Source organism: Tursiops truncatus, chromosome 8 (assembly GCF_011762595.2).
Source record: "Tursiops truncatus isolate mTurTru1 chromosome 8, mTurTru1.mat.Y, whole genome shotgun sequence".
NCBI classification, from domain to species: Eukaryota; Metazoa; Chordata; class Mammalia; order Artiodactyla; family Delphinidae; genus Tursiops; species Tursiops truncatus.
This window is the reverse complement of record NC_047041.1, coordinates 96,432,422-96,459,681: the sequence shown is the minus strand read 5'-3', so window position 1 is coordinate 96,459,681 and position 27,260 is coordinate 96,432,422. Positions and strand designations below refer to the sequence as shown.

Genomic DNA, 27,260 nt, shown 5'->3' with positions numbered 1-27,260 from the left:
GCCAGGCACCATTTTTTTTTTTTTTTTTTTCCTGTCTGCACTGTCTAGTTCCGGCTCTTGGTTCTCTGACTCTGTGTTGGGATTTGCTGGCAGCACTAGGAGCATGAGATCAGGAGAAAGGATTGAGCTCCTGGGCAAACGGAGAGAAACGTATTCTGTGCCCACCCGCGTGGTGCCGGTAGAGCACAAGGAAGAGAGAGAGAGAGAGAGAGAGAGAGGGAGAGAGAGAGAGAGAGAGAGAGAGAGAGAGAGAGAGAGAGAGAGAGTGTGTGTGTGTGTGTGTGTGTGTGTGTGTGTGTCTGCAGGTAAGCCGTCTGTGTGTGTGCTGCGACTGTGTGATCTTTTCCGTGGGGCTGCCTGTCCGTGCGCAACAGAACTAAAAGTATCTCGGTCAGGGGAGGGAAGAGGGGCAAAGGAGCTGAGAGGCTGCAAGAGGATCAAGAGAGGGAAACAGATGCTGCTGGGGTTAGAGTGAAAGGAGGGACGGTCTCAGGGCGTGGTCAAAAAGAGCACGGTATTGTGAGAGCTGGAGAACAAGGAAGTGATGAAGAGCGGGTCGCGGTGGACCTCTCTGGCCCCGCCCTTCCCGGCCCTTCCGGGATCTCTGGGGGCGTGGAGGGACTGGGAGGGGCGTGGAGGGACTGAGAGGGGCGAGTGGAGGCGCGAATCTAAACGTCGCAAGGTACGTCGCCGCGAAACCCGAGAGCTCCGCGCGGAGGCCGGCGGGTAGGACGCGGCTCGGGGCCGGGGCCGGGGGTAGTGGCAGCGGGGCCGCGGGGACGAGGCCAGGGGCTCTGTGGCTGGGCAGACCTCGGGGCGCTTCTGCTGGGAGGGCCGCTGACCACGTGCTAGAGGGGGAGCGGGTGGGGGTGGGGAGCGGCTTCTGGGCGCTTTCCTGGCAGATGGTGATGTGAGGAGGGGCGTTGGGAAGGGGGTTATTGGGAGCCCTGGCCGAGGGTCACGGAGGATCGTGTGGAGGTCGGGATGTTTTTGCCCTTAGACTGGCCTGCGACGTGACTAACCGGACCATGTGACCTTGGGAAGTTGACAGAGTCCTCTGAGCTTTTGTCAGTGAACTGAAGATAAGAAAACACCCTCTTTGCCAAGTTATTGTGAGGCTCTGTGAGGACCTGTGTGAAGTCCCTTACCCCCTGTTCCTGGCTTTCAATTGCTGCTGTAATTTACTGGACCGTCTCCAGAGCTGGGGCTCAGTTCCAGCTTCCCCACCTGTTGCCAGATGTGGGATGCAGAGGCATTTGCAGCTGTTTCTAACACCTGGCTTCTTTGTCTATCCCACAAAGAACCTTTGTCCACCTCTACCTTTCCCACAGCCCTGTGTACCAAGCAGCCTCTGCCTTATCTTACAGGATCCAGGGAGTCGCCCACTGATGGTTTTTACCCAGGCCCGAAACAGCCAGCACCAGAGAGCCACCTGAACAGAAGCGCCTGCCAAAGCAATTTTCCAAGTGCTCAAAAGCCGGGCTTTGCAGCTCCTGTGGTCAGCGCAGGAGGCCACCGGTGGGATTTGAGGATCAGCTCCGCCTCGGACCATGCAGGGCCAGAGCCTGCCCCTTCGTGTAGCCACCCTGCTGACGGGGCTGCTGGAATGCCTCGGCTTTGCGGGCGTCCTCTTCGGCTGGGCTTCCCTGGTGTTTGTCTTCAAAACAGAGCATTTCTTTGAGGAGCTGCGTGAACCGAATGCCAGGCTGATGGGCAATGCCACGGGGCTGGATGGTAAGGGAGGAGGGCTTCTCTAGGAAGCTGAGTCTGGTTCCCAGGTGGTGGGAAGGGGTCGGAGGGACTCCACCCCCTGCCTCCTCTGCCAGCATGTCTATGGTGAGAGGAAGGGAGTGTCAGCTGCCCCCGCCCTCAACCTTGGTCTCAGAGGTCCCTGGGGAGGGAAGTATCGGCTCCCAAGAGATAATTAGGGGCAGTCACGTCTCCACTTATCTAAGGGAGAACTTATCCTACCAGGCAAGCTGTCCAAGATGGAAGAGGCAGCCCTGGATGGGAGCCAGGCTGGGTGCCGGCCTGGCAGGCAGGCTGGGATGGATGGGAGGTTGGCCCATCCACCCTGGGCTCTTGAGATCTGCCTTTCTCTCCTCCAAACTGCAAAGCCCAGGACGAGCGCTTCTCACTCATCTTCACCCTGGCATCCTTCATGAACAACTTCATGACGTTCCCCGCTGGCTACATCTTTGACCGTTTCAAGACTACCGTGGCCCGCCTCATAGCCATGTAAGTCCCAAGGGGATCTGAACAGGGGTGGGGCAAGAGGAATTCTGGCAGCAGCTTTGTTTGGAGGGAGACCCAGGCCAGGCAACTGGGTATCCCTGCCCCGGCAGCCCTGCTAGAAACTGCACAGGGTGTGGACTGTGTCTCGACCTTCCCTATTCCCCACACCCCTGCTTCCCTTTCTTCACCTCCTTCCTCTGTTGCATGTGGAACTGCATGCTGTACGATGTGCTGAATAGAGCAGGAGCCCAGGCCTACTTCCTGTGAGGGCTGGCCTGGGACAGGTTATGCAATTAGCAAAGCCTAGGATTGTCACTCTCGGGGCTTCCCTGGTGGTGGTCCAGCGGTTAAGACTCTGCGCTTCCAGTGCAGGGGGCGTCAGTTTGATCCCTGTTGGGGAACTGAGATCCCACATGCTGTGCGGTGTGGCCAATAAATAAATAAAAATAAAAATAGAATTACCACTCTCGCCTTCATGCCGGGGACCTTTGTCCTCATCATACCTGAGTGACTAATCCTCATGCTCGTCACCACCACCATCACTCCCCAGAAGCTTAGGTAGTAAGGTGTCCTGGGTGTCTCCAGTGGTGGGATTTCAGTTTCCCTCTGACGGGAGGGGAGGTCACGGCGGGTGGGGGACTTGCTGGCTCCACGGGGTGCCACTGCAGCTGGCCAGGTTCGGAGCTAAGCGGCGGGCCTGCGGGGGAGCTGATAGGACCCAGAGCCGGCGCCTCCCAGGAGGCACGTGAGAGGCTAGTTGTCAGAGGGACCGGAGGGTGGCTGGACCAGGAAACAGCCTGGAAGGAAAGCAAGCCCTTGGCTCTCTAAGCCTTTGGGTGCACGATGACGCTGTCAGTCGCTCTTGGAATTTGGTCACCTGTCTCCTCCTCTTTCCCGTCCTTCTATGCCCACTCCCTCTTCTCCAGCCTTTAGTGTGTTAAGAAAAACCCAGTCTTCCCACCTGTGTTTCTCCTTTACTTTTACACAGAACTCTGCACTTCTGGTCACCAAATGTGTGGGAGCCTTTCCCACACCAGGCAATTCTGTGGCACCAGCTGGGTGTCCTATCATTTAACTCAGTTCTGACACTGTCTACCTGGAGATACAGCATCAGATCCCACAGGTTAAGGGCTCAGTCCCACCAGACTGCCCTCCACCTCAGATGCCAATTGCAAGTGGTAGGTCCCCAGTTTACCCACAACTTCCGTCTGACTCGGCTGCAAACCTGGGATTCCTGTGACCTCCTCCCCCTTGGATTCAGTTATTTGCTAAAGGGCTCACTGAACTCAGGGAAACACATATACCAGTTTATTTATTTATTGCGGTACGCGGGCCTCTCACTGTTGTGGCCTCTCCCGTTGTGGAGCACAGGCTCCGGACGCGCAGGCTCAGCGGCCATGGCTCACGGGCCTAGCCGCTCCGCGGCATGTGGGATCTTCCCGGACCAGGGCACAAACCCGTGTCCCCTGCATCGACAGGCGGACTCTCAACCACTGCGCCACCAGGGAAGCCCTATACCAGTTTATTAAAGGATACAGATGAACAGCCAGATGAAGAGACGCATAGGGCGAGGTCAGGGAGGGTCCGGAGCCCAGGATCTCTTCTGTCCCTGTGGAGTTGGGGTGCAGCACCCTTCACCAACCTGGGAGCTCCCCAAACTCCATACTCTTGGGATTTTATGGAGGCTTCCTCATGTAGGCATGATCAGTTATTAACTCCACTTCCAGCCCGTCTCCCCTCTCTGGAGAAGTCGGGGGCAGGGCTGAAAATTCCAAGCATCTAATTATGGCTAGTCTTTCTGGTGAGCAGCCCCCCTCCAGGACCCATCCGGGGTCACCTCATTAGAATAAAAGATGCTCCTAGGGCTCTTATGTGGGAATTTACAAGGGTCTTAGGAGCCCTGTGTCAGCGACTGGGCACCTGGACCAAATATGTATTTCTTATTATCAATCAGAGTATCACACTTAAGCACTGCTTTTATTACCCGTTGCTTCTAAGAGAGTCCCGTAACCTTGGGGTTGTGGTCCTTAAACAATAACATCCTGGAACTTTAAGCTTAGGACCTAGATCAGTCAGTCCAATCATCTCTCTCTCTCTTTTTTTTTAATGGTTAGATTCTGTTTTTTTTTAAATTTTTTTAAATTGGGGTAGAGTTGTTTTATAATGTTGTGTTAGTTTCTACTATACGGCGAAGTGGAGTTCCCTGTGCTATACAGTAGGTTCTCATTAGGTATCTGTTTTATACATATTAGTGTATATATGTCAATCCCAATCTCCCAGTTCACCCCCCCCCCACTTCCCCCACTTGGTGTCCATACATTTGTTCTCTGCGTCTGTGTCTCTATTTCGGCCTTACAAACAGGTTCATCTGTACCATTTTTCTGGATTCCACATATATGCGTTAATAAGCGATATTTGTTTTTCTCTTTCTGACTTCACTCTGTATGACAGTCTCTAGGTCCATCCACAAACATCTCTTCATAGAAGAGGCTGCTGAGGCCCAGAGAAGGGCAGTGCCTTGCCCAAGGTCACACAGCAAGAGGAATTAGAACTCAAGATTATGATTTGTAAACGAGGCACTAACCCCTTTCTTCAAGGGCTTGGCTGGTTGGGACTTCTAGGTGGGAGGACCTTGGCTCCACGCGCCCTCTGCCCCTCCAGCTTTCTCTCTCGTTGACCGCATTCTCCATCTGCCGTTCTGTGTTCCAGATTTCTCTACACCAGTGCCACGCTTACGATAGCCTTCATCTCTGCAGGTGAGTGCTGTCGGGAGGGACACAACCTCAGGGGCAGCTGGTGAATGGGCAGGTGCAGAAGGTGGTGGATGGGCAGGATGCACTGACCCCCACAGGTATTCAGAGATCCACAGACTTTCAGCTGGAAAGAGTCCTTGAGAGAGTTATTGCTGGTCTATAAAAACAGTTCAGTCTAGTGAGACATGCAAAAAAATAAGGACAGTGGAGGGACTGCTTCAGAGAGAAGAACTTATTCAAAAGATTACATCCTTCCGGGCTTCCCTGGTGGTGCAGTGGTTGAGAGTCCACCCGCCGATGCAGGGGACACGGGTTCGTGCCCCGGTCCAGGAGGATCCCACATGCCGCGGAGCGGCTGTGCCCGTGGGCCATGGCCGCCGAGCCTGCGCGTCCGGAGCCTGGGCTCCGCCACGGGAGAGGCCACAGCAGTGAGAGGCCCGCTACCGCAAAAAAACAAAAAAAACAAAAAGATGACATCCTTTCGTTATGTATTAAATGTCCTCTCTCTCTTTTTTTTAATGAAATGATAATAGGAATGGCAGTTTTCGAAAATATCCTGACTTAGCCGGGTACAAACTGATAACCCCAGTGTAGTCAGAAGTTTTCTTTTCAAATTTTACTGGTCTATAAGTGTATACAGTTCCCAAAGTCTGGGAATTCCAGTCTGGTGTATTCCCTACTTCCTCCATTACGTAGAGGAGAAAACTGAGGTCAGAGAGAGACCCTTTGCAGAGACTAGCCAGAGGCCCCAGAGCAAGTTAGTGGGAAGGGGTCCTGGGACCCTGGCTGTGCTCTTTGCTAGCATCTCAGTTATAGAGGCCAAGAGATGCTTTCCAGTATTCCTCCCCAGTGCCAGATTACGTGGCTCAGTTTTTGGGTTAGGAAATAAAAAGTACCTAACACTCCTGTGTCTAGTACCTGTGCTGAATCTGTTACTTCATTTGTGTTCAGTGAACGCAAAGCTGACTGAGGGTCTCTGTCTGAGCAGATCTCATGAGGTAGCCTGGTTATTTAAAAACCACTCTGCTCGGGACTTCCCTGGTGGCGCAGCGGCTAAGACCCCGTGTGCCCAATGCAGGGGGCCGGAGTTTGATCCCTGGCCAGGGAACTAGATCCCACGTGCGTGCTGCAACTAAGAGTTCACATGCCCCAACTAAGGAGCCCACATGCAGCAACTAAGACCCGGCACAACCAAATAAATAAATAAATATTTAAAAAAAAAAACAAAAAAAACCCACTCTGCTCATCATACTGTCTTCTTACCTAAAAGCCTAAGCATGGTTTTCAAGTGGCTGAATGTGGAGGTGATGGCTGGGTATGTTTGACTCACGTGTGTGAATCACTGGAGTCACAATATTCCCTTCCCCCCTAAAATAGGGCTTTTTGGTTTTGGAAAAAGCATGCTATTGTGAAAGGAATCTCAACCAACCTTTAGTGCATTTGAAGACGTACCTTTTATAGAGACAGAAATTGAATGGTAAACAGTGTGAATGATCTAAAATGAGCAAGTGTACAGCGCTTCTCGAGGTATGGAACAAAAGTTACTCGGATAATAGTTACTTTGGAGAATATTATTAGGAAGCACACATGCTGCATTAACATTGAATCACCTGGTGGGAGAGTTACTCCCTTTTTATTTCTCACTAGCCCCCTGATTTCATGCACGGAAGTCTTGGTTTGGGCTGGGATGATTTTAACACTATGACAAGAGCAGGTATCAGGCTTTGAACATTCTGAAGGCCACTGCGTTCAGTTACAGTTGAATAACAGTGTTTTCATTGTATTTATTTTTACAGTTACCTCCTATTCACAACAAGCAGCACAAGTTGCTTTTCATTTATACTAACGATATAAAGTTTTCTCTTGTTTTGGCCGTGCCATAGTGGCTTGTGGGATCTCAGTTCCCCGACCAAGGATTGAACCTGGGCCACGGCAGTGAAAGCCCAGAATCCTAACCAGTAGGCCACGAGGGAACTCCCAATATAAAGTTTCCTTTAAAAATAATAGATTTCTTTTGGGTAAAAGTGAGTCAACTTAAAAAAAATTTTTTTTTGGCAAATAAGATAGGTGTGGGTTATGGCCCAAATCATGAAGGTGGGCAGAAAGAAGGCTGTGACTTGGGAAAGACTAACTTACGGAGGGCTCCCTAGTCCTTGGCACTTTAGTTGTTTTTAGTTCTGCTCTTCTTACCCAAAACTTGCCAGACCTATTAGAATGATTTTTTTGCATGTCAGTCTTTCCAAGGGCAAGAAGTATTTATTCATCCTGCATTTCCAGTGCCAAGCACAACACCTGGCACAAAGGAAATGCTCAAAGTTTAATGAACAAAAAAGAGACACTCAGATCTCACAGCGCCTGGTGAGGTGGGAAGAGCAGGGAATGTTATTCCCATTTATCAGATGAAATGACTGAGTCACAAATTCAGAATCTAGCTCAAAGCAGTGAATTAGAGGCTGGGCTCAGGGACTGAATCCAGGCTTCTCTTCCCCACAGTGTCAAGGATGCATAGGGGGGCTGCTTGTGGTTTAGTGAGGGAAGGGGGTGGTGGGTTGAGTTGTGCCTCTCTCTGTAGACATCCACCCTGCCAGAGACCAAGGGTCATCTTTGGTGAGGAAGAGGGTGTCTCAGGAGACCTCTGCAGGGTCCCTCCACAGGGGCACGTGAAGGAGCCGTGACCAGGACCCTAAGGTCCTTGGAGGATGCTGGGAGGCTGCCTAGAATTGGGGCCCTAAGCCCAGGATTGTAGGGAGCAGGGGGGCCAGAGTTCGGGTTGCATGTTTGGGCTGCACTGTGACACCTCCCCATCTCTGTCTTGGATTGTTCCAGACTCAGCTGTGCTGCTCTTCCTGGCCATGCCCATGCTCACCGTAGGAGGAATCCTGTTTCTGATCACCAACCTGCAGGTGTGAGCCTGCCCTAATCACGGGCCCCTGGCTGGAGGTTGGGGCGGGTGGAAGGAGGGAGAAGCACTTTGCTACATTGGCTGCCTCTAATGGGGTTGGCCCAAACCAGGGTGCTAGCTCCTGGGGTGGAGGGTAGGTCTGGGTATGAGGGCCTGACACTTGCCGGGTGCACAGGAAAGATTTCACGAATAAATAGGTGATTCAGGCTGATCGTGTGTCCTCCAGATCGGGAACCTATTTGGCAAACACCGTTCAACCATCATCACCATGTACAACGGAGCATTTGACTCTTCCTCGGCAGTCTTCCTTATCATTAAGGTAAAAGATAGCAATGGCCCGTGTTTATCTCCCCGCTGCTGGGGGGCACCAGGCATCCGTAATCAGCCGCCAGGGTGGAAGGCAAGAGCCTGGGCCAAGCCTCCTTCTTAGAAACAGGTTTCAGCCCCTAATTCTTACACTGACTTTTTGTGTGATGAAATACACCCAGGGACTTCCCTGGTGGTCCAGTGGTTAAGACTGCGCACTGCCAAAAAAAAAAAAGACTCTGCACTTCTACTGCAGGGGACGCGGGTTCAATCCGTGGTCAGGGAACTAGGATCCTGCTTGCTGCGTGGCAAAAAAAACCCCACCTAACATAAAGTTTTCCATGTGAACCATTTTTAAGTGTACAGTCCGACGGCATTAAGTTCATTCGTGTTGTTTTACGACCGTCACCGCCATCCATCTCTAGAACTCTTCTCCACCCTGTAAAACTGAAACTCTGTGCCCATTAAACAATAACGCCCATTGTGGGTACCCACCCCCGTCTCCTCCTTGCCACTGGCAACCACTGTCTTATTGTCTATTTCTGTGAATTTGACTACCGTAGGTACCTCCTAAGTGGAATCATATAGTATTTGTCCTTCTGTGACTGGGTTATTCCATTTAGCCTAATGTCTTCAGGGTTTATCAATGTTGTAGCAGGTGTCAGAATTTCCTTCCTTTTTAAGGCTGAATAATGTTCCATCGTATGTATGTGCCACATTTCCTTTATCCATTCATCCGCGGATGGATACTTGATTTGCTTCCACCTTTCAGACGTTGTGAATAATGCTGCTGTGAACGTGGCTGTTACACTGACCTCTCCTCTCCTTTGTCTGCAGCTCCTTTATGAACAGGGCATCAGTCTCAGGGCCTCCTTCATCTTCATCTCTGTCTGCAGTGCCTGGCATGTTGGGCGTACTTTCCTTCTGATGCCCAGGGGACACATCCCCTACCCACTGCCCCCCAACTACAGCTATGGGTAAGGACTATGAGCTGGTGATGGTGTGCCCAGAGCCCCTCATCTCACCTGGAGTAGGAAGCAGGGATGGGACAGACATGGTAAGGCAGAGGAAACCTGTCCCAGGAGAGGAGGACTAGACCAGGGATGTATTAGTTAGCTACTGCTGCATAACAAACTACCCCAAAACTTAATGGCCTAAAACATGAAGCATTTATTATTTCCACAGGTCTGTGTGTAGCTGGCTAGTTCTGCTGATCAGGGAGCTGCTTGGATGACCCTGACAAGGCTTCTCATGCCTCTGATCACCTGGTGGGCTAGCTGGGGGCTGGCTGGTCTAGGATGGCCTTACTCACATGGGGTTTGTCTGGCCATAGGGAGTGGCAGGGATTTCTGGGTCACGTGGCTCTTATCCTCCCACAGGCTAGCTTGGGCTTCTTCACATGGTGGTCTCAGGGTTCCAAGATAAATGCCAAAATGCACAAGGTTTTTTCACTTTTAAGCTGAGAATTGTCGCAGCATCACTTCTGCTGGGTTGTCTCGGCCGGGCAGCTCCCAAGGCCAGCCCAGAGGGAGGGGACGGGGAAGTGGTCAGAGCTGTACTGCAGAGGGTGGAGAGCAGAGGCGGGGAAGACATGGGACCGTTTGTGCCGCCAGTCATCCAAGCAGTAGAGAGAGGGCATTTGTTTGCTGTTCAGCAGCCCCATGCGCTCTGATTTCATCTCACAGCAGTCCTGAGATACGCATACTTCCCTCCATTTTCCAAATGAGAACAAGCAGGCTCAGAAGAGTTAGGTCTGAGCCGCGTTGCACAGCCTCAGGAAGAGGCAGAGCTGGGGTTTGAACCCAGGCCTGTCCTGTTCTTCCTGCACTTCAGTGGTTCCCAAACATTGCTGCGTATTAGAATTGCTGGGATCACTTGGAGATCTTTAAAAAATGTGGGAGCCTGACTCCCACGCCCAGACATTCTGATTTAATCGGTCTGGGCTGTGACTTGGGCATTGGGGTTGTGAAAAGGTGATTCCAGTGTATAGCGAAAGGTACTATCCCCCCTCCCGCCGCGTGCGCGCGTACACACACACACACACACACACACACACACACACACGGCCTGAATCTGAGGCTCGGCTCACAATTCTTGGATCAGGCTGATGGGACTTCTGTTTCCACAGCCTGTGCTCTGGGGATGGCCCCAGAGAGGAAGAGAAGAAAACGGCTGAGTCCCAAAAGCTGGAGCTTTCAGAGAAGTTCCTTTCACCCAAGGAAGGTGAGCCCTACTGGTTAACCCATTTCCCCTCCGGAACCTGGCCTCTCCCCACAGCCACCTCCAAAGCTTTCCCAGGGACTCAGAATCAGGAAAGGACAGGTAGGGAAAAGACCTGCAGGATCTTCTCAACCCCCTCAGTTTATAGGCGGTCCAGAGAGGGGCAACATTTTTGTCTCATCTCTCCTCTTTGTCCCCCTTTTCTTTCTCATCTCATCATACCCCTTCCCCTCGCAGCCAGTCTTCCATCATTTGCCTTCCCTTCCCCCCACTCCTAAGTCTGCCTTATTTGTCCCCATTTCTGCAGGTCCACTGGGTCTGTCCCGTCTCCATCACTGCCTCCTTTCTCTCCTCTGTCTGTTTTGGGTCTTTGGTTATAAACATCACAAACCACGGCTGGTTAAGGTAGAAATGAGAACAGGATTCTGAGAAGTTCACAAAAGCAAGGGCAAAGTGAACTTGCCAGGCTCCATCCAGGAAGAGCAGAACCAGGGGACCTGCCTCTGGGGACCCCAGTCTGAAATCACAGCCAGTCTGCCTCTCGAGGAGAATGATCAACTTGGTCAGCCTTGGGTGAGGAATGGAATGCTTAATTCGCAGTCCCATCTGGACCATGAAGAATAGGGCGGGGGGAGATTTCCAGAGAAGACTCAGGATCCTGGTACGGAAGGAAAAGAAGGGGCTGTGGATCAGCTGAAACACTAGCTGTCTTTAACTTTCTCCTCTCGTCTTTCTTTTCATCATCCTGGCTGAGAAAGATTAGGAAAGTGTTAGTGCAAGAAGCATCATTGAGTCCAAGCTGCGATAGATCAGATTTCGGCAGGCGGAGCACGTGGGAGGCTCATTCAGGGTGGTGGGGACAGGATGACGCGTGGAGGTGGCGGTGTGCCCAGGAAGGCAAGAAGAGCGGGTGAGCTCAGACCTCAGGCTGTCCTTTCAAGACCCCTGCACTCTTGCCCATCCCTGCCCCCCAACTTTAAGTGTAACTCTTGCCCAAATCTTCCTCTTCCCACCAGAGATCCCGAGACCAGGGCAGCAGCAGCAGGAAGCCCGCTCTCTCTGGAGCTACGTCTTCTCTCGGCGCTTTGCCTGGCACCTGGTGTGGCTGTCTGTGATACAGCTGTGGCACTACCTCTTCATCGGCACCCTCAACTCTCTGCTGAGCAACTTGGCCAGTGGGGACAGGGTGCTAGGTATGTGACGGGGCTGGGAGGCAGCGCATCTGAGCACCACAGCTGGGGACTTGGAACCTCGAGCGGCGGGGCGCTGAGCTCAGCAGGGCTCTGTGCTCCAGAGAAAGGTCTGAGCAGGGGTGTGGCGAGGAGGGTCAGGCAGGGCGAGGGCCGGGTGGGAGGGTCCTCTTCCGTAAGGCACTCCTGGAAAGTTCTTACCGCCCAACCCCTCTCTGCCCTCTGCAGTCAGCACGTACACAAATGCCTTTGCCATCACTCAGTTCTTTGGAGTGCTGTGTGCCCCCTGGAATGGGCTGCTCATGGATCGGCTGAAATGCAAGTACCAGGAGGAAGCAAGAAGGACAGGTGAGACCTGGGCTCCAGAGGATCAGGGAACCAGGAGGGGAGAGATCTTTATTTTCCTCCGTGCCCATCTTCTCTTTTCTTCTAAATCCTTTTCTACTTGCATCTGTCCGTTCATCCATCCATCACTCATCCATCCATCCATCCATCCATCCATCCCTCATCTGTCCATTCATCCAACCACTAGTCATTGAGTGCCAATTATGTGCCAATCACAGTTCTAGATTCAGTAACGGACAAGACAGATACGTCCTTGTTCTCAAGAAGCTCTTCTCAGTCTAGAGAGTGGAGAAATGCCAGTAATCAAGCTTTACAGTCCATGAAGTAAACCTGCAGGGAGCTATGAAACAGAAAGAAAGGCACATAACCTGTTCTGGGTGGGGATGGGATGGGTGTCAGGGAAGGAAGTCTTCCTGGAGGAAGTGGCATCTAAGCCAAGACCTAAAGGAAGAGTAAAGACGTGAGAAATTGAAGAGGAGGGCCTTGGGAGGGTGGCCCAGGAGTACAGAGGAGTCAGGGTGGTGAAGGGGAGAGTGAAACATTAAGGAATCTGAGGAATCCCAGAAAGTGATTCGGGCTGGCCAGGGCACAGAGAGGTAGTCGGGAGGGGGCTGGAAAGACGGAGGTAAGAAGAGACAGCCGTGTTATGCCAAGGAGCTTGGACATGATCCTTGGACAAGAATGGAGGAGCAGGCATGCTGAGGTCTCTCTCTTTTTTTTTTTTTGACCTTGCACCTCACGGCTTGCAGGATCTTAGTTCCCCGACCAGGGATTGGACTTGGGCATACGCAGTGAAAACGCAGAATCCTAACCACTGGAGCACCAGGGAATTCCCTTTACCCCTATAGTTTCATCTCTCCCACTTCTCACTTCCCTGAGCTGCTTCTCCTAACCCTGCTGGAGTATTTTAAAACAAATCTCAGACATCAGATCATTTCATCTGTAAATACATCAGTTGGTAGCTCCAGCAAATAGGACCTCTTTTATTTAAATTAAACATCACCATAATATCATTATCATATGTAAAACAGCCCCGAATCATTTCTTAGTATCATCTAATAATGTAGACCTGTTCAGATTTCCTTAATGGTCTCACCTGTGCCTTTTTATAGTTGGTTTGTTCAGATTCGCATCCTTACAGGGGCCACACAATGTACTGATGTGTCTTTTAGATGTTTTTAAGTCTCTGTGTCCCCCACCCCCTTTTTTCCCTTTGTTGTTCATTTATCGAAGGAACTAGGTTGTTTGTCCTGTCAGATTTCCCACATTTTGGGTTTGGCATCCTTTTCATGTCATTTAAAAACGTTTCTTTGATTGGGTCTTTCCTGTAAACAGGCAGAGTAATATTTTTATTAATACTAATATTTAATATTTTTTGGCAAGAATACTTCAGAGCTGGAGCCGTGGGCTACCTACAAGCTCTCGTCATCAGGCCCTTAGTACCCGTGGTTTTGTTCTTATGATGTTAAGATTGATCAGTGGGTTCAGACATTGTCAGTCTGATCTGCGCATTATAAAAGTTTCCCATCAGCTGCAGGCCTAATGATTTTAACAGCTATTGATGACCAGTGCCTAGACCCATTATTTTATTAGGGTCGCAAAAAGGAGATTTTCTATTTCTATCTTTCCTTCTACTTTTAATAGCTAGAATTCCTCTAGAAAGAAAACCTTTCCTTTATTAAGTATTTCGTTACCCTGAAATAAATGCATGCTTTTTCCTCTATTTACTAGTTTTAGAAAAATGATTTGGTGCCCTAGAAACTTCCAGGGGTAACCACTCATAGTTTCTCTTTTTTTTTTTTTTTTTGCGGTACGCGGGCCTCTCACTGTTGTGGCCTCTCCTGTTGCGGAGCACAGGCTCCGGACGCGCAGGCTCAGCGGCCATGGCTCACGGGCCCAGCCGCTCTGCAGCACGCGGGATCCTCCCGGACCGGGCCACGAACCCGTGTCCCCTGCATCGGCAGGCGGACTCTCAACCACTGCGCCACCAGGGAAGCCCCATAGTTTCTCTTTTAAAATCTCATTTTAAATATATTTGACATGTTTCAATCCACCTCTGTCACAATTCTTCTCAAATTATCTCATCTTTGACTATCGGCAACTTTACCAATCCACTATCTGTGTCCTTAACAAATAGTCCCATTAGTTTTAGAGAGTGTCTTTCCCTTCTGTCACAAGGAGATATTCAGGTCCATTTCATTGGGTATGTTTCCTGGCCCAGACCTGAAACCAGCCATTTCTCCAAATAGCCCTGGGTCCCTTTAAATGAGAAATGGTATTTAAAGAGTGCAATTTGGGTGCTAAGGTTTCTAATTCTCCTGGGTTGTCATTGCTTTTAGGCCTCTGAGGTAAGATATACATAATTTTTTGGATGAAAAAATACATCATGAGTATCCAGTACTGATATTTTAATTGAAATTTTACTTCCTTGACTTTTACATTTGTATCTCCTTTCGTCTGAAAATCTTGGTTCCTAAAATACTCTAATATATGCTATATTAATATATTTACTGTATATACCTACAGTGTATACTATATACACATACTATATATATATAGTACTTTACAAATATATTTTATGCATAATTACTGGTTTAGCATCATCAATACTATTAATAATAGTATGATTGCTGTATGCTGTTTCTCCCGTCCTCCCTCCTTTCTTTCCTTCTTTCCGTTCTCATCCTGAGGATACATCCCGTAAGAGCTGTCAGTCAAATTACAGTATTTTAAGAGTCGCCAACTTGATATAAAGTTATGTTCATTGGTTTCATCTTGTTGGATTTCTTTTGGAATTGCTTTGCTTGTTTTCTTCCTATTATTTTATTTTAAATACATTTGCATATCAAACATTGACATTCCTAAGCCAGGACTATGAAACAAGATACAGTCAAAGAAGTTTAGTTTCCTTCTCTGTTCCCTGTCCTCCACTCCTTCCCTCGTTAGGTAACTGTTTTTGTTTTTGCTTTTCCTTAAAGACAGACTCTGTATGTGTGTATAGTTTTGCTTTCTTAGATAAAAGGCAGCGAATCGCACACCCTGTCCTGCACTTCCTTTTTTTTTTTTTCCGGTACACGGGCTCTCACTGTTGCGGCCTCAGCGGCCATGGCTCACGGGCCCAGCCGCTCCGCGGCATGTGGGATCTTCCCGGAGCGGGGCACGAACCCGCGTCCCCTGCATCGGCAGGCGGACTCTCAACCACTGCGCCACCAGGGAAGCCCCCTGCAGCTTTCTTTATGTAACTCTCTGTCCTGGGTTTGCCCCACAGCCAGGCCCCCTCCTTCTGCCTTTGACCCCTGCCTCGTTCTGTTATGTGACTGCAGCGTAGTTGGTGCTGCGTTCCCCTACTGCTGCTGATTTGGTTGGTTTCCAGTCTTCTGCTATTACCCATGGTGCTACCCAGAGTATCTGGCTGTGGGTTGAGGGCCCTCCCTGTCAGGAGCTCATTGTGATAATCTATGAGTTAGTGATGCTTGCCTATAATTAGGATGAGTCGCCGGGGTTGGAAACGAGTGGATACATTTGAATGATGCTTAGGAAGTGAATTATCACCACTTGTTGATGGACTGGAGATGGGGCATGTGTGGAGAGAGGGTTCAGGATGACCCCCCTGCGGGCATCCACGCAGCCTCTGCTCTTCCCTTTGGCCCAGGTTCCTCGGCCTCGGCGGCGGCCCTGCGCTCAACAGTGCCTTCGCTGGTCCTGACGTCTGTGCTGTGCCTGGGCTTCGCCCTCTGCGCCTCCATCCCTGTCCTCCCCCTGCAGTACGCCACCTTCACCCTGCAAGTGATCAACCGCTCCTTCCTCTACGGGGGCAATGCTGCCTTCCTCACCCTCGCGTACGTAGGTGGGCTTGGTATGCGTCACGTGACGGGGGCACCCTTGGGGCAAAGGGAGGCGTGCTGGGGGCAAAGAAATCAGGAGGTGAGGACCAGAGGTGGCCAGAGGAGGCACACAGCGTCTGGGAGCAGGTGTAGAGGAGGTGGAGGCTGGTGGGAGGGTTAGAGCCTTCATGTACCTGAAAGCTCCCCTCTGCCTCGGTTGTCTACTCTGTGAACTCCTATTCACCCTCCAAAGCCCACTTCTGTTCCAGCTCTCCCAGGGAAGAGTAGAAAGAAAGCGTCTTTCTTTCCTTGTGCCTCTGTATTCTTGCTTCCTCTGATAGTGCATGCATCATCTAGCATGTAGCGGAATTATTCACGTGTCTTTTCCTTGAGACCTCCCGGGGCACAGCCTGTGTCTGGGTCCCTGCTGTTTCCCCGGGATCGAGCACGGCACCATCTCTTTGCTCTGTCGTTTGAAAGCCTAAGCAAAGGTGAAGGAGGGGAGCTGTGTGGGTGTGGGTGGATAAAGGCAGGCTTAGGCTAGGGGAGCAGGGGGCTGACCAAGGCCCACCACAGCCAGAGCTCACTGGAACCTCATTTGTCTCTCTGCCCAGGTTCCCTTCAGAGCACTTTGGGAAGCTTTTTGGGCTAGTGATGGCCTTGTCAGCTGTCGTGTCTCTGCTCCAGTTCCCAATCTTCACCCTCATCAAAGGTCCCCTCCAGAGTGACCCGTTCTACGTGAGTACTGTGGCGGGTTGGGGGACCCTGGCCTTAGACCAGCAGGGATGTCCAGATTGGGACAACTGTGTTGGTCCCCAGCAGGGGGCGCCCCCCACCTGGCTGGGGTGGCCTGGGTGTGGTCCCTGCAGGAGCATTTCTTCACATGGGTACATCCTTGGTCTTGCTTCTCAAACTGGGGTCATTGGGAGTGCCCTGCCTTGTGCTGGGAGTGGGGGTGGGGGTCCCTGAAGCCAGAGGGTTAACGTGACACAGCTTCTTCCCAGGTCACTGAATACTCTCTAGGCCTCTGTTTTTTCATCTGTGTAATGGGCACAGGGACTTCCCTGGCGGTCCAAGGGTTAAGACTCTGCGCTTCCACTGCAGGGGGCGAGGGTTCAATCCCTGGTCAGGGAGCTAAGATCCCACATGCCATGGGGTGAGGCCAAAAAAAAAAAGGCATAATATAATATTCCCCTACCCCCCACCCACCCTGCTCCATGGGGCAGAATGGAAAATAACCAAGAGTCCATCCCAGAGGGCACCGTTGGGTCTGAGTGGAAAGTAGGGGATAAACCAGGCAGGATTCTGGTTCCTCCACTAGTGGACTTCGCCTCACTGCTTCCTCTCCCTCCAGGTGAATGTGATTCTGGTGCTCGTCACTCTTCTGACGTTTGTCCACCCCTTCCTGGTGTACCGGGAGTGCTGTCAGAAAGAAAGCCCCCCTGGGGTTGCCTAGTTCAGAAGCCCTCCCTTTTCAGCCCCGAGGACGTGTCATCTTCCTTCACCTTTGAGCACCCCGTGTCCAGAAAGACTTTGCCCACCCAGGCTACTTGTATTAAGTAGCCATTATTTTTTCTTAGAACAAAAAGACATATTTAACTGTCCACCAAGCCTTCTTATCGGCAAGACAAAAAGCAAAGTCACGTGGAAGTTCTTAGTTTCAGGGTAGGAAGCGCATGGCCCTGGCAGATGCTTGGCCCGAGGTGGGGTGATGTGATGGGAGGGTGTGTCCCCTGCTTCTCCAGGCCTCTTTGTCCCTGAAGCCCCTGTGTGCCTGGGCCCTGTGCTGCTGGGTAAGTTTCCAGGTGAAGAGTGAGGTTGTCATGGCTGCATTGCCACCTGGCATTCAGAAGTGGCGCCCAGGGCTTCTCTGGTGGCTCAGTGGTTGAGAGTCTGCCTGCCGATGCAGGGGACACGGGTTCGTGCCCCGATCCAGGAGGATCCCACGTGCCGCGGAGCGGCTGGGCCCGTGAGCCATGGCCGCTGAGCCTGCGTGTCTGGAGCCTGTGCTCCGCAACGGGAGAGGCCACAACAGTGAGAGACCCCGTACTGCAAAAACCACCACCAACAACAAAAAAAACCAAAACCAAAACAAACAAACAGAAGTGGCGCCCAGCTCTCCGTCAGAGCCCTAGCCTTGTTAGGGAATGAGCCTGGGGAGAAGGAGGGGCAGACCGGGTTGGGTGGGGGCCCTGGGCTGAGCCCCAGCTCTGCCGCTGATGCCGAGTGACCTTGAGCAGACCCTTCTCCCCGCCGAGCATCAGTTTTCCCACCTGTAGAAGGAGAGGGTCTTGGAGTCGGAGGTTCTTTCTGGAGTTCACGTTCTAGAAGGTTTTAAGAACAGTGACAAAGAGTCAGGCCACCCGAAGGGCCTTGGGAACCAGCTAGCCTGCTTGACCAAAGGATTTCTGATGAAGCCTTTTGGGGATGTTTTCCTCTTCAGGAAGGGAGATGATTATTTACTTTCGGTATTATATAAAAGCGTCCTCTGGGGAATAGTTTTATAATATATTGAATTATATATTAAATAATTTTATTTAAAAAATAAAGCCTTTCTGCCTAAGGCAACAGCTGCTCCACCTCTGCAGGCTTTGGGGCTGTCGTGATGTGCATGCGTGAGTGCCTGCGTTTTCCTGTCCCAGCCCCAGCCTTGGGGAGCGGATGCAGGGGTGGAGTGGAGGAATCCTGATGTGGCAGCTGGACCCAGAGGTGGGGCAGGAGCCCTCAGACTGCGAACTGGCCACCTGGTCCTGTGCCCTGGGCTTGAGGACCCCCAGCAATCCCTTCCCTTGCCTTCTCTTTCTGTCTCCCCTGCCCCTACCCCTACTGCAATGCTCCCCGCCCCCCGCCCCCCCCCCCCCCCCCCCCCCCCCCGCAAACTAGAAGCACTAGATGGAATCAGAAGGTCTGGTGTGAGTTTCAGTTCTGCCTTTCAGCAGCCAGGCAAGTCCCTTAGCCACTCTCAGTCACAACGTCCTCACCTGCGTCCCTGAGGGCGATTGTGAGAATTTAAGGTAATTTCTACTGCCTAGCATGGGGTGAGAGCACTTGAGCATTTGTTCCTTTGTTTACTGATGACTGGAGAGGAGGTAGGTAGCAAAGGGGGATAGGTGAGGGACCGGGTGGGCGAGACGGGAGAATCTGGAACACACCAGGTGTTTTATTTGTTTTATTCCTTTTAGCCAGGAGAGGACTTGGGGGGAGGGGCCGGCAGGCGGATTCATTCATTCATTCAATAAATGTTTTTTGAGCTGCTGCACAGGCATAGGACAAAGCCTAGAGTCCAGCCTGGCGATCCAGGCGGTCAGCAATGTGATGCCAACCTCTCCCCTGCCCTCTTCACCTCCCACCTCCAGGGACACAGAGCTCATCCCTGTGGACCCAGGTTTCTGGTTTAGGATCTGTGAGCACACCAGTTCTGCACTGGGGGCTCATTCTGTCTGCCAGGGAAATCTGCCTGGTCCACTGGGGTCCTGCTCAAAATGTCATCTCCTGTAAAAACCTTTCCTTGGGCTCTCCAGCAGCTCTGAGTCCGTAGGCCTTGGTCACACCCTTCCTGGAGACTGGCCCCTGCCATGACCACCTCTCCTCCCTTCAACAGGGAGCTCCAGGAAGCAGCATCTGGGTCTCACTAGGCTCAGGGACTAGTGCCTGGTTGCCATGCATGTGGTACCAGTTAGGGCTTGTTGGAAGAATGATCACTGAATGAGTGGATTCTTTCTCGTTCGGGCTTCAGAACAAGAACTGGAAGGAGAGAGCATAGCACACGGGGTGGGCCCTGGCACCGGGGTGGGGTGGGGCAGTATGAATCGGGAGCCGGGCCAACCCTTTTGGCATCCCAGCTCTCACCAGTGTGACCTTGGATGGAACACTTCTCCTCTACATCTCAGTTAATTTATCAGTGTGATTGGAGAGATAGACCTGCCTCCCTGGACTAGATTAGAAATTAGGTCAAGTGCCTAGCACATGGTAGGTACTTAACAGATCAAAGCTATCATTACAGTTAATAAATTCAAAAGGATGCCTAATACCATGGATAAATAAAATGTGGTATGTCCATACGATGGAATGTTATTTGGCGATACAAAGGAATGAGGTATTGATACATGCTACCATATGCACGAACCTTGAAAACATTATGCTAAGTGAAAGAAGCCAGTCAGAAGAGACAGAATATAGTAGGATTCCATTCAACAGAAAATAGGCAAATCTATAGAGGCAGAAAGTGGATTAGCTATTGCGTAGGGCTGCGGGGAAGATTAGTGACTGCTAACAGTAAGGGGTTTCTTTCCAGGATGATAAAAATCTTCCAAACTTGATAATGTGATGGTTGTACAACTCTGAATATACTAAAAACCACTGAGTCGTACGCTTTAAATGGATGAGTTGTGTGGTATATGGATTATATCTGAACAAAGCTGTTATTTTTAAAAAAAGCCTGGATTCCTCAGGAAGTGCAGAGAACAGCTGTATCCAGAGAGAGTCAAGGATGATTTCTGGGGAAGATAGGTGCGTGAGAGAAGCAGCCCACGTGTACAGCCCTCATTTCTGTCCCAAGAGCCTCCCTCCTGTAACCTCTTCCTCAAATGGAATCAACCACTCTTTCAAACAAGGAAGCAAGCAATCCAGGGGTTTCACAACTTCCGATTTCACTCAGCAACAGGCTCCCAGTGCAACCCTCTGCTACCAACCTCAGCAGAGAGGGACTCGGGCAAATATGCCCCTGCTGCAGGCAGTGCCGGGCGGCGTCTTCCCTGGGGCAGGGGACAGTCCACCAGGAGGAGGAGGGCGCCTGCTCTTCAAAGGACGGCGACAGCGTGAATCAGAAACATTGTGTGACCATCTCCTTTAATCAGCCTCATTTACAGGGGATCAAAGTTAGGCTCTGCGTGTAAGTTACATCCAAGATCATCCAACTGTCGCACTGTGGAGCTGGTATTTAAACCCACGTCTGTCTGACTCCTAAGGTCACCTTCACATTCATTTTAGACATTACCTTTTGCCTCTTGTGTTTTTGGCCGCGCCGTGTGGACCCTCGGCAGGGCAGTGAAAGTCCTAAACGCTGGACCGCCACGGAATTCCTGACGTTACCTTTTCTTTACATTCATTCTTATGTAAGAAATAAGTAGTTGTTGTAAAGCAGATCAGAAAATAAAGAACTGCGTGAAAAAGAAATACCGCTGTTAATTGCAGCGCTCTGAGATACCATCGTGGCTAACAACTGTGTCCTCCCAGTGGTGCAACTGCGTGTGTGGTGACGGAAACCATCTCGTAGGCTCTTCTTTACGTCATCAAATAGTTGTCAAAAACGTGACTGTGGGGCTTCCCTGGTGGCACAGTGGTTAAGAACCTGCCTGCCAATGCAGGGGACATGGGTTCGAGCCCTGGTCCGGGAAGATCCCACGTGCTGCGGAGCAACAAACCCATGAGCCACAACTACTGAGCCTGCATGCCACAGCTACTGAAGCCCGCACGCCTAGAGCCATGCTCTGCAACAAGAGAAGCCACCGCAATAAGAAGCCCGCACACCGCAATGAAGAGTAGCCCCTGCTCGCCGCAACTAGAGAAAGCCCGCGCGCAAGACCCAACACAGCCAAAAATAAATAAATAAAAATTTTAAAAAACTAAAAAAACAAAAACGTGACTGAACGGCTGCTTACAACCCCATCTTATGGTTGTGTCACAACTCGATCCCCCACTCCATCCTGGGTCTCCCCTCACACACGTCTTGGACGTTGCGGTTCCCCCTCCCTTTCTGTCCCCCCCTCTGCTGCCTGAGCAGGGGGTCCCAGATGACAGTGAACCGTGAAAGCAGCCTAGGACAGGTCGAGAGTGTAAATAATAATAGAGCCAGAAGAGCCACTTTGGGAGTTTCTAGGGAATGGCATCACATCCTTTAATCTTCCCTTAATCGTGCTCACTGTTCTCCAGTCTGAAGGAATTGGCTGCCCGCTTCCCAGGGGCGTTGATCCTCTTCCCCTAATTCAAAGCTTGGTGTCCTAGCAGTTATGTCCCGGAGCGCCTTTTTCTTCCAGCCCCTTGGGGGATAGATGCTTCCCAAATGCACTGGGCGTGGCTCTGGGGCACAGCATTGAGTCCCTCCTTTAACGTTCTTTGGGAAGAACAATTCATCCAGGCTCCAGGGCACAGGCTCTGGTCCAGGCTCCGGTCCTTTGTTGGCGATGAGGACTTCACAGATGGGCCATGTCTGACCACTCCTGGGTCCACTGCTGCCCACAGCGGGGCTGACTCACTGGCAGGGTGATTAAACCCAGGACGTTGCTCAGGTCCCTCCGCATTCCGTTTGTTGAGTCCGGTGTCACCTCCCAGACCTGAAGGTGGACTCAAGCAGTAGGTGCATGGGGAAAGGCTCTGGGCTTCAGACACTCACCAGCTGTGCGACCTCGAAGAAGCCCTTAATCATACGGAGCCTCAGTTTCCTCACCTGTACGAAGATAATAAGCAGTATGGGAGCTGGTTGGGAAGACTACAGAGGACTTTGGGGAATAAAAGGTAGAGGTACCTTGGGCTCGGCCGTGGACTGCCCCAGACCAACTGCCAGCTCTTTACCATGCAAGCTCTGGGACTTAGGTTCACGGTACCTTAGCTTCTCCATCTGTAAAGTGGGGATAACAGTAGAACTACATCTTGGAGTTGTAAGGATTAAGCGAATTAATTTAAAGCACTTCAAACATGACATCAACCGTCTGGGATGCAGCAGGCATGTGGTGTGTGCCTGCCGTTACCAGTAACATCTGTGATTCCCTGGGGGACGGGCAGAGTGAGGGGCTCCAAACCTGACGGAGCCTGGAATGTCACTTCGTTTGTTCAGGGCAGAAACCACCCTGCAAGCATTTGCCCAAACTTGTTTCTGTCTAACAAAGCAGCACAGATTCTCTTGCATTGTTTCAAGTGGGAAAACTTCAAGACGAAAAAATGGCTTTCTAATTATCCCAAATCTTAAGCCAAAGTCATTGAAAACTGTCAATCTTCATATTCAATTTTTGCACTTTTTTTTGTTTCTTCAGTAGTCAATGCAGAAAATCTGTGAGCAGAGAACTGTCCATCACCAGGGATAAGGCTGTGTATTCCTTCTGGAGCCAGGGCCCAGAGGTGGCTGGGGCCCAGGGAGGAGCGTGGACAGACAGCCCTGGGTCTCGTGTCCTTGAACCGGTAGTAGCCTCTCCCTTCAGGTGAGGATAAATGAGGCTCCACATGAAAAACGCTTGGCCCTGGCACACAGTAGGTCCCGTAGTAATTTTTATTACATACACAATATCATGTTAAAGGTCAAGTGCACATTTTAAAATGGTTTTATTCTCCTTGCTTGGAATGCGTCCCATCCAACCCATCATTAACTCCTACAGTTCCTTCAGCTCTCAGCTCAGGTCTCCCTTCTTTCCTTTCCAGCCTGTTACTGAGTACAGATTTTCGTTGCACCAGGTACTTCTCTAGCATAGAGCTTGTCACAGTTGCCGTTCAACATACAGATTAAATAATAATAATAATGATGATGCAAGACTTCCATTAGGCTGGGAACTCTATGTGGGCAGTAACTGTATCTTTTATTACCCCCTGTATCCTCAGGACTTTGCACCCTACCTGGCACAGAATGGAGGTTCAAGAAATACTGAATGTAAGAGAGAGACAGGGACTTCCCTGGTGGTACAGTGGTTAAAATCCACCTGCCAGTGCAGGGGACACGGATTTGATCCCTGGTCCGGGAAAATCCCACATGCTGTGGAGCAACTAAGCCCGTGCGCCACAACTACTGAGCCTGCGCTCTAGAGCCCGTGGGCCACAACTACTGAGCCCCCGTGCTGCAACTACTGAAGCCCATGCGCCTAGAGCCCGTGCTCCCCAACAAGAGAAGACACCACAATGAGACGCCCACGCACCGCAACAAAGAGCAGCCTCAACTAGAGAAAGCCCACGCGCAGCAACGAAGACCCAACACAGCCAAAAAATTTTTAAAAAAGAAAAGAGAGACAGAAAGAGATAGAGACAAATGCAGAGAGATAGAAGGAAGGAAGGAAAGATGGGAGGGAGGGAGGAAGGGGAGAGGAAAGGGAGAGAAGAGAAGGGAAGGAAAGAGGGAAGGAATAAATGAATGTTTGAAGGAAGGAAGGAGCCTCTTTAACCTTCCACCACCCTGAGATTTCCGTTCCCCACCCGCAGGGACTTGCCTGTGGAAACCTCAGGGTGACTTGAGCCAGGGGGCTCTGGAGAAATTTGGGGTATTTCTGGGAGTATCATGTTGGGGGAGGTGATAAAATAAAATTTATATTTTATGACAAGAAAGATTTAAACATAAAAATTTTCTCAGGCCGTTTGGGCCTCCTCCCTCTCCTAATGAAGATGTGTGCCGTGCGTCTGCATTAATCAGACCTCCGTAGGAGATGACGACCTTCCTTCTTAATCTCACAAGGGGTCACAATGACCCACGACCCGCTACTCACTGTACATGTAGATTTGGACTGTGTAAACTGTCAATAATACGTCATTTGACATATAACCCTTTGTCTCAAAAACTGATGTCATTGCTTTGATCCCTAACAGGTGGAACAGTCCTCAGAACTTTCCGAAAGACTGTCTCCTGGGTTATAACCCTCAGGTTGGCGCGAATAAAATTTTCCATTTCTGGGACTTCCCTGGTGTCCCGGTGGCTAAGACTCCATGCTCCCAATGCAGGGGGCTTGGGTTCGATCCCTGGTCAGGGAACTAGATCCCACATGCCACAACTAAGAGTTCGCATGCTGCAACTAAGAAAAAGATCCCGCACGCTGCAACTAAAAAGATCCCGCGTGCCATAACTAAGAGCCAATGCAGTCAAATAAATAAATATAAAAAAATAAAAATTTATATTTTTTTCTTAGATTGACTATTGATTAATTTCTTTGTCAACAAGGGGATGGAAGGATGCATCCATCCTTAGCATCAGAATGCTGTCCCTCCACAGCTGGTCAAGAGAGAGGTCTATCTGGGGGGAAGACCCTGAGGTATGCAAAGCCCCCCCCACCGCAGGACCCCTCAGTCATCCCCAGGAGTCTTTCTGGGGCCTGACAGAAGCTGCTTCAGGGTTGCCGTGTGTGTCCAGCCTGGCGCTAGACCAGCAAACGTGAAAGCCCATTACGCCAATCACCGTGACCAACTGCCTTTCCCACTCATTACCCAATCAGCGAGTCAGCTTGCATCCATAGGCCCTCACCGCACGGGCACAAACTCCCCTGCCGTTTCTGTGAGACCCCAGTTCTGAGCTCTTCCCACCAACTGAACCTCCATCATGGCTCTGAGCTTCCAGCTGGGAGAGCAGAGCTATATTTCCAGGTGCTCAGGACCTGGCTCCTCTTGGTGGTGTCTGTGACTGGCCCCACGCAGTGTTGAGTACGTCGAAGATGCTCAGAAAATATCTGCTTGTTAGAATTCTTTTTTTTTTAAATAAATTTTTAAATTTATTTTTGGCTGTGTTGGGTCTTCGTTTCTGTGCGAGGGCTTTCTCTAGTTGCGGCGAGCAGGGGCCACTCTTCATCGCGGTGCGCGGGCCTCTCACTGTCGCGGCCTCTTGTTGCGGAGCACAGTCTCCAGACGCGCAGGCTCAGTAGTTGTGGCTCACGGACCCAGTTGCTCCGCGGCATGTGGGATCTTCCCGGACCAGGGCTCGAACCCGTGTCCCCTGCATTGGCAGGCAGATTCTCAACCACTGCACCACCAGGGAAGCCCCTAGAATTCTTTTTTTCAAGTTCCGTCATTTGCCAGTACATGGAATTTGGACCATCACTTAACCTTTCTGAGCCTTGCTTTCTCTATTTCTAAAATGGGGAGAATAGGACGGTTTGTTCAGAACCTACCATGTGTCAGATTAGATTATTGTACAACCACCTTCTCAGTGAGTCCTCCCCAAGCCCTGTGAGGTTCTCATCCTTAACTTGCAGATGGGCAGACAGAGAATGGGAGATGAGGCACCTACCTACCTGGCAGGCAGCTTCACCATCCTGAGTATCAGTCTTTTTGTCTATAATTTACAGATGACAGTGGTACTTGTCTGATACAGTTGTTTAGAAGATTAAATGATACGGAACACTCAAAACACTTAGCACATAGAAAGTGCTTCTTAGGACTTTCCTGGCGGTCCAGTGGTTAAGACTGCGCTTCCACTGCAGGGGGGGGGCAGGTTCCATCCCTTGTCAGGGAACTAAGATCCCACATGCCACGCAGTGTGGCCAAAAATATTTAAAAAATAAAAGAAAGTGCTTCTTAAATGTTAGATGCCGCTGTTGTTATTGTTATTAAAATTCCTGCTTAAGATCTCATTTCAGGGAGCACCTGCTCAACTCATCTTAAACAAAAATTTCTTTTCATCATTCATTCGCTTATTCAGCAAACATGAATTGAGCCTTTGGCATGTTTCCAGGACACTGCAGGTACCAGAGATACACAGGTGAGAAAGGCAACGCTGCCAGTCTTCTGGGGAGACAGCAAGAAGACAGCTGCTGTGAGATGGGATAGGGGCGGGGCTAGAGTTAAGCCCCATGAGGTTCCTTTCTACTTCTCTCTGGGAGAATCAGGGCAGGCTTCCTGGAAGAGTGGATCTTTGCCTGAGACTTAGTAGAAGAGGAGGGCTAGCACAGTGGTTAGAGAGGAAAGGGCTTTCTGGGCAGATGAAATGGTATCTGAGAGCTCACAGAACATTAGGGAAATAGCAGGGTGTTCAGTATGATTGGAGCAGAGTGGAGTGTGTGTGTGTGTGTGTGTGTGTGTGTGTGTGTGTGTGTGTTTGGAGAGTTGAGGTTGTAGACCAGTGGCTCTCAACTAGGGGGCAAGTCTGCCGCCAAGGGGACATTTGGCAATATCTGGAGACATTTTGGATGGTTGCAACTTGGGGGGAAGGTACTACTGGCATCTAGAGGGTGAGGACATTGCTGCTAAACACCCAACACTGCGCAGGACATCCCCCTGCAACAAAGAAGTGCCCAGTTCCAAATGTCAATAGTGCTGAAGTTGAGGTAAGGAGGGGCCAGATCAGGAAGAAAGTATTTGCCCAAGAGCAAGAAGAAATAATTGAAAAGTGCTTGTGTGATGAGCTCGGGGTTTTAGGAGCTCATTTTGGCAGCAGACAATGTATCAGAGACGTGGGGTTGAGGGGTGGACTTTCCTGGTGGCGCAGTGGTTAAGAACCTGCCTGCCAATGCAGGGGACACGGGTTCGAGCCCTGGTCCGGGAAGATCCCACATGCCGCGGAGCAACTAAGCCCGTGTGCCACAACTACTGAGCCCATGTGCCACAAGTACTGAAGCCTGCGTGCCTAGAGCCCATGCTCTGCAACAAGAGAAGCCACCGCAATGAGAAGGCTGCGCACCGCGATGAAGGGCAGCACCCCCCCAGCTCGCTGCAACTAGAGAAAGCCCGCGCACAGCAACGAAGACCCAATGCAGCCAAAAATTTAAAAAAACAAATAAATAAATAGATAAATTAAAAAAAAAAGAAA

At 50.8% G+C, this 27,260-nt stretch overlaps 1 protein-coding gene across 12 annotated transcripts; it reads left to right on the top strand.

The window, feature by feature from the left end:
* The first annotated feature begins 219 nt into the window (after nucleotides 1-219).
* On the top strand, nucleotides 220-27,260 carry SLC43A3 (solute carrier family 43 member 3). 12 transcript variants are annotated; one of them, XM_073808969.1, is made up of 13 exons: nucleotides 220-682; nucleotides 1,368-1,734; nucleotides 2,118-2,238; nucleotides 4,945-4,991; nucleotides 7,815-7,891; nucleotides 8,117-8,209; nucleotides 9,034-9,173; nucleotides 10,325-10,419; nucleotides 11,433-11,609; nucleotides 11,835-11,954; nucleotides 15,604-15,790; nucleotides 16,390-16,513; nucleotides 23,363-27,260. In XM_073808969.1, exons 2-13 carry the CDS (start codon nucleotides 1,551-1,553, stop codon nucleotides 23,561-23,563), a joined length of 1,566 nt encoding a protein of 521 aa, XP_073665070.1. In that variant the 5' UTR covers nucleotides 220-682; nucleotides 1,368-1,550; the 3' UTR covers nucleotides 23,564-27,260. The 12 variants fall into 12 exon arrangements, 8 of the variants coding, with proteins under 8 accessions (XP_073665070.1, XP_073665067.1, XP_073665072.1 ...); XM_073808966.1 differs by having other exon boundaries at nucleotides 220-726; XM_073808968.1 differs by lacking the exon at nucleotides 220-682 and adding an exon at nucleotides 913-1,112.

Bases quoted from the DNA above. Each gene is read 5' to 3' on its own strand.
- SLC43A3 (XM_073808969.1), top strand. From the start codon at position 1,551: ATGCAGGGCCAGAGCCTGCCCCTTCGTGTAGCCACCCTGCTGACGGGG. The intron at 8,210-9,033 runs GTAAAAGATAGC...CTTTGTCTGCAG, and splicing joins CAGTCTTCCTTATCATTAAG to CTCCTTTATGAACAGGGCAT. The intron at 11,955-15,603 runs GTGAGACCTGGG...CCTTTGGCCCAG, and splicing joins GGAGGAAGCAAGAAGGACAG to GTTCCTCGGCCTCGGCGGCG.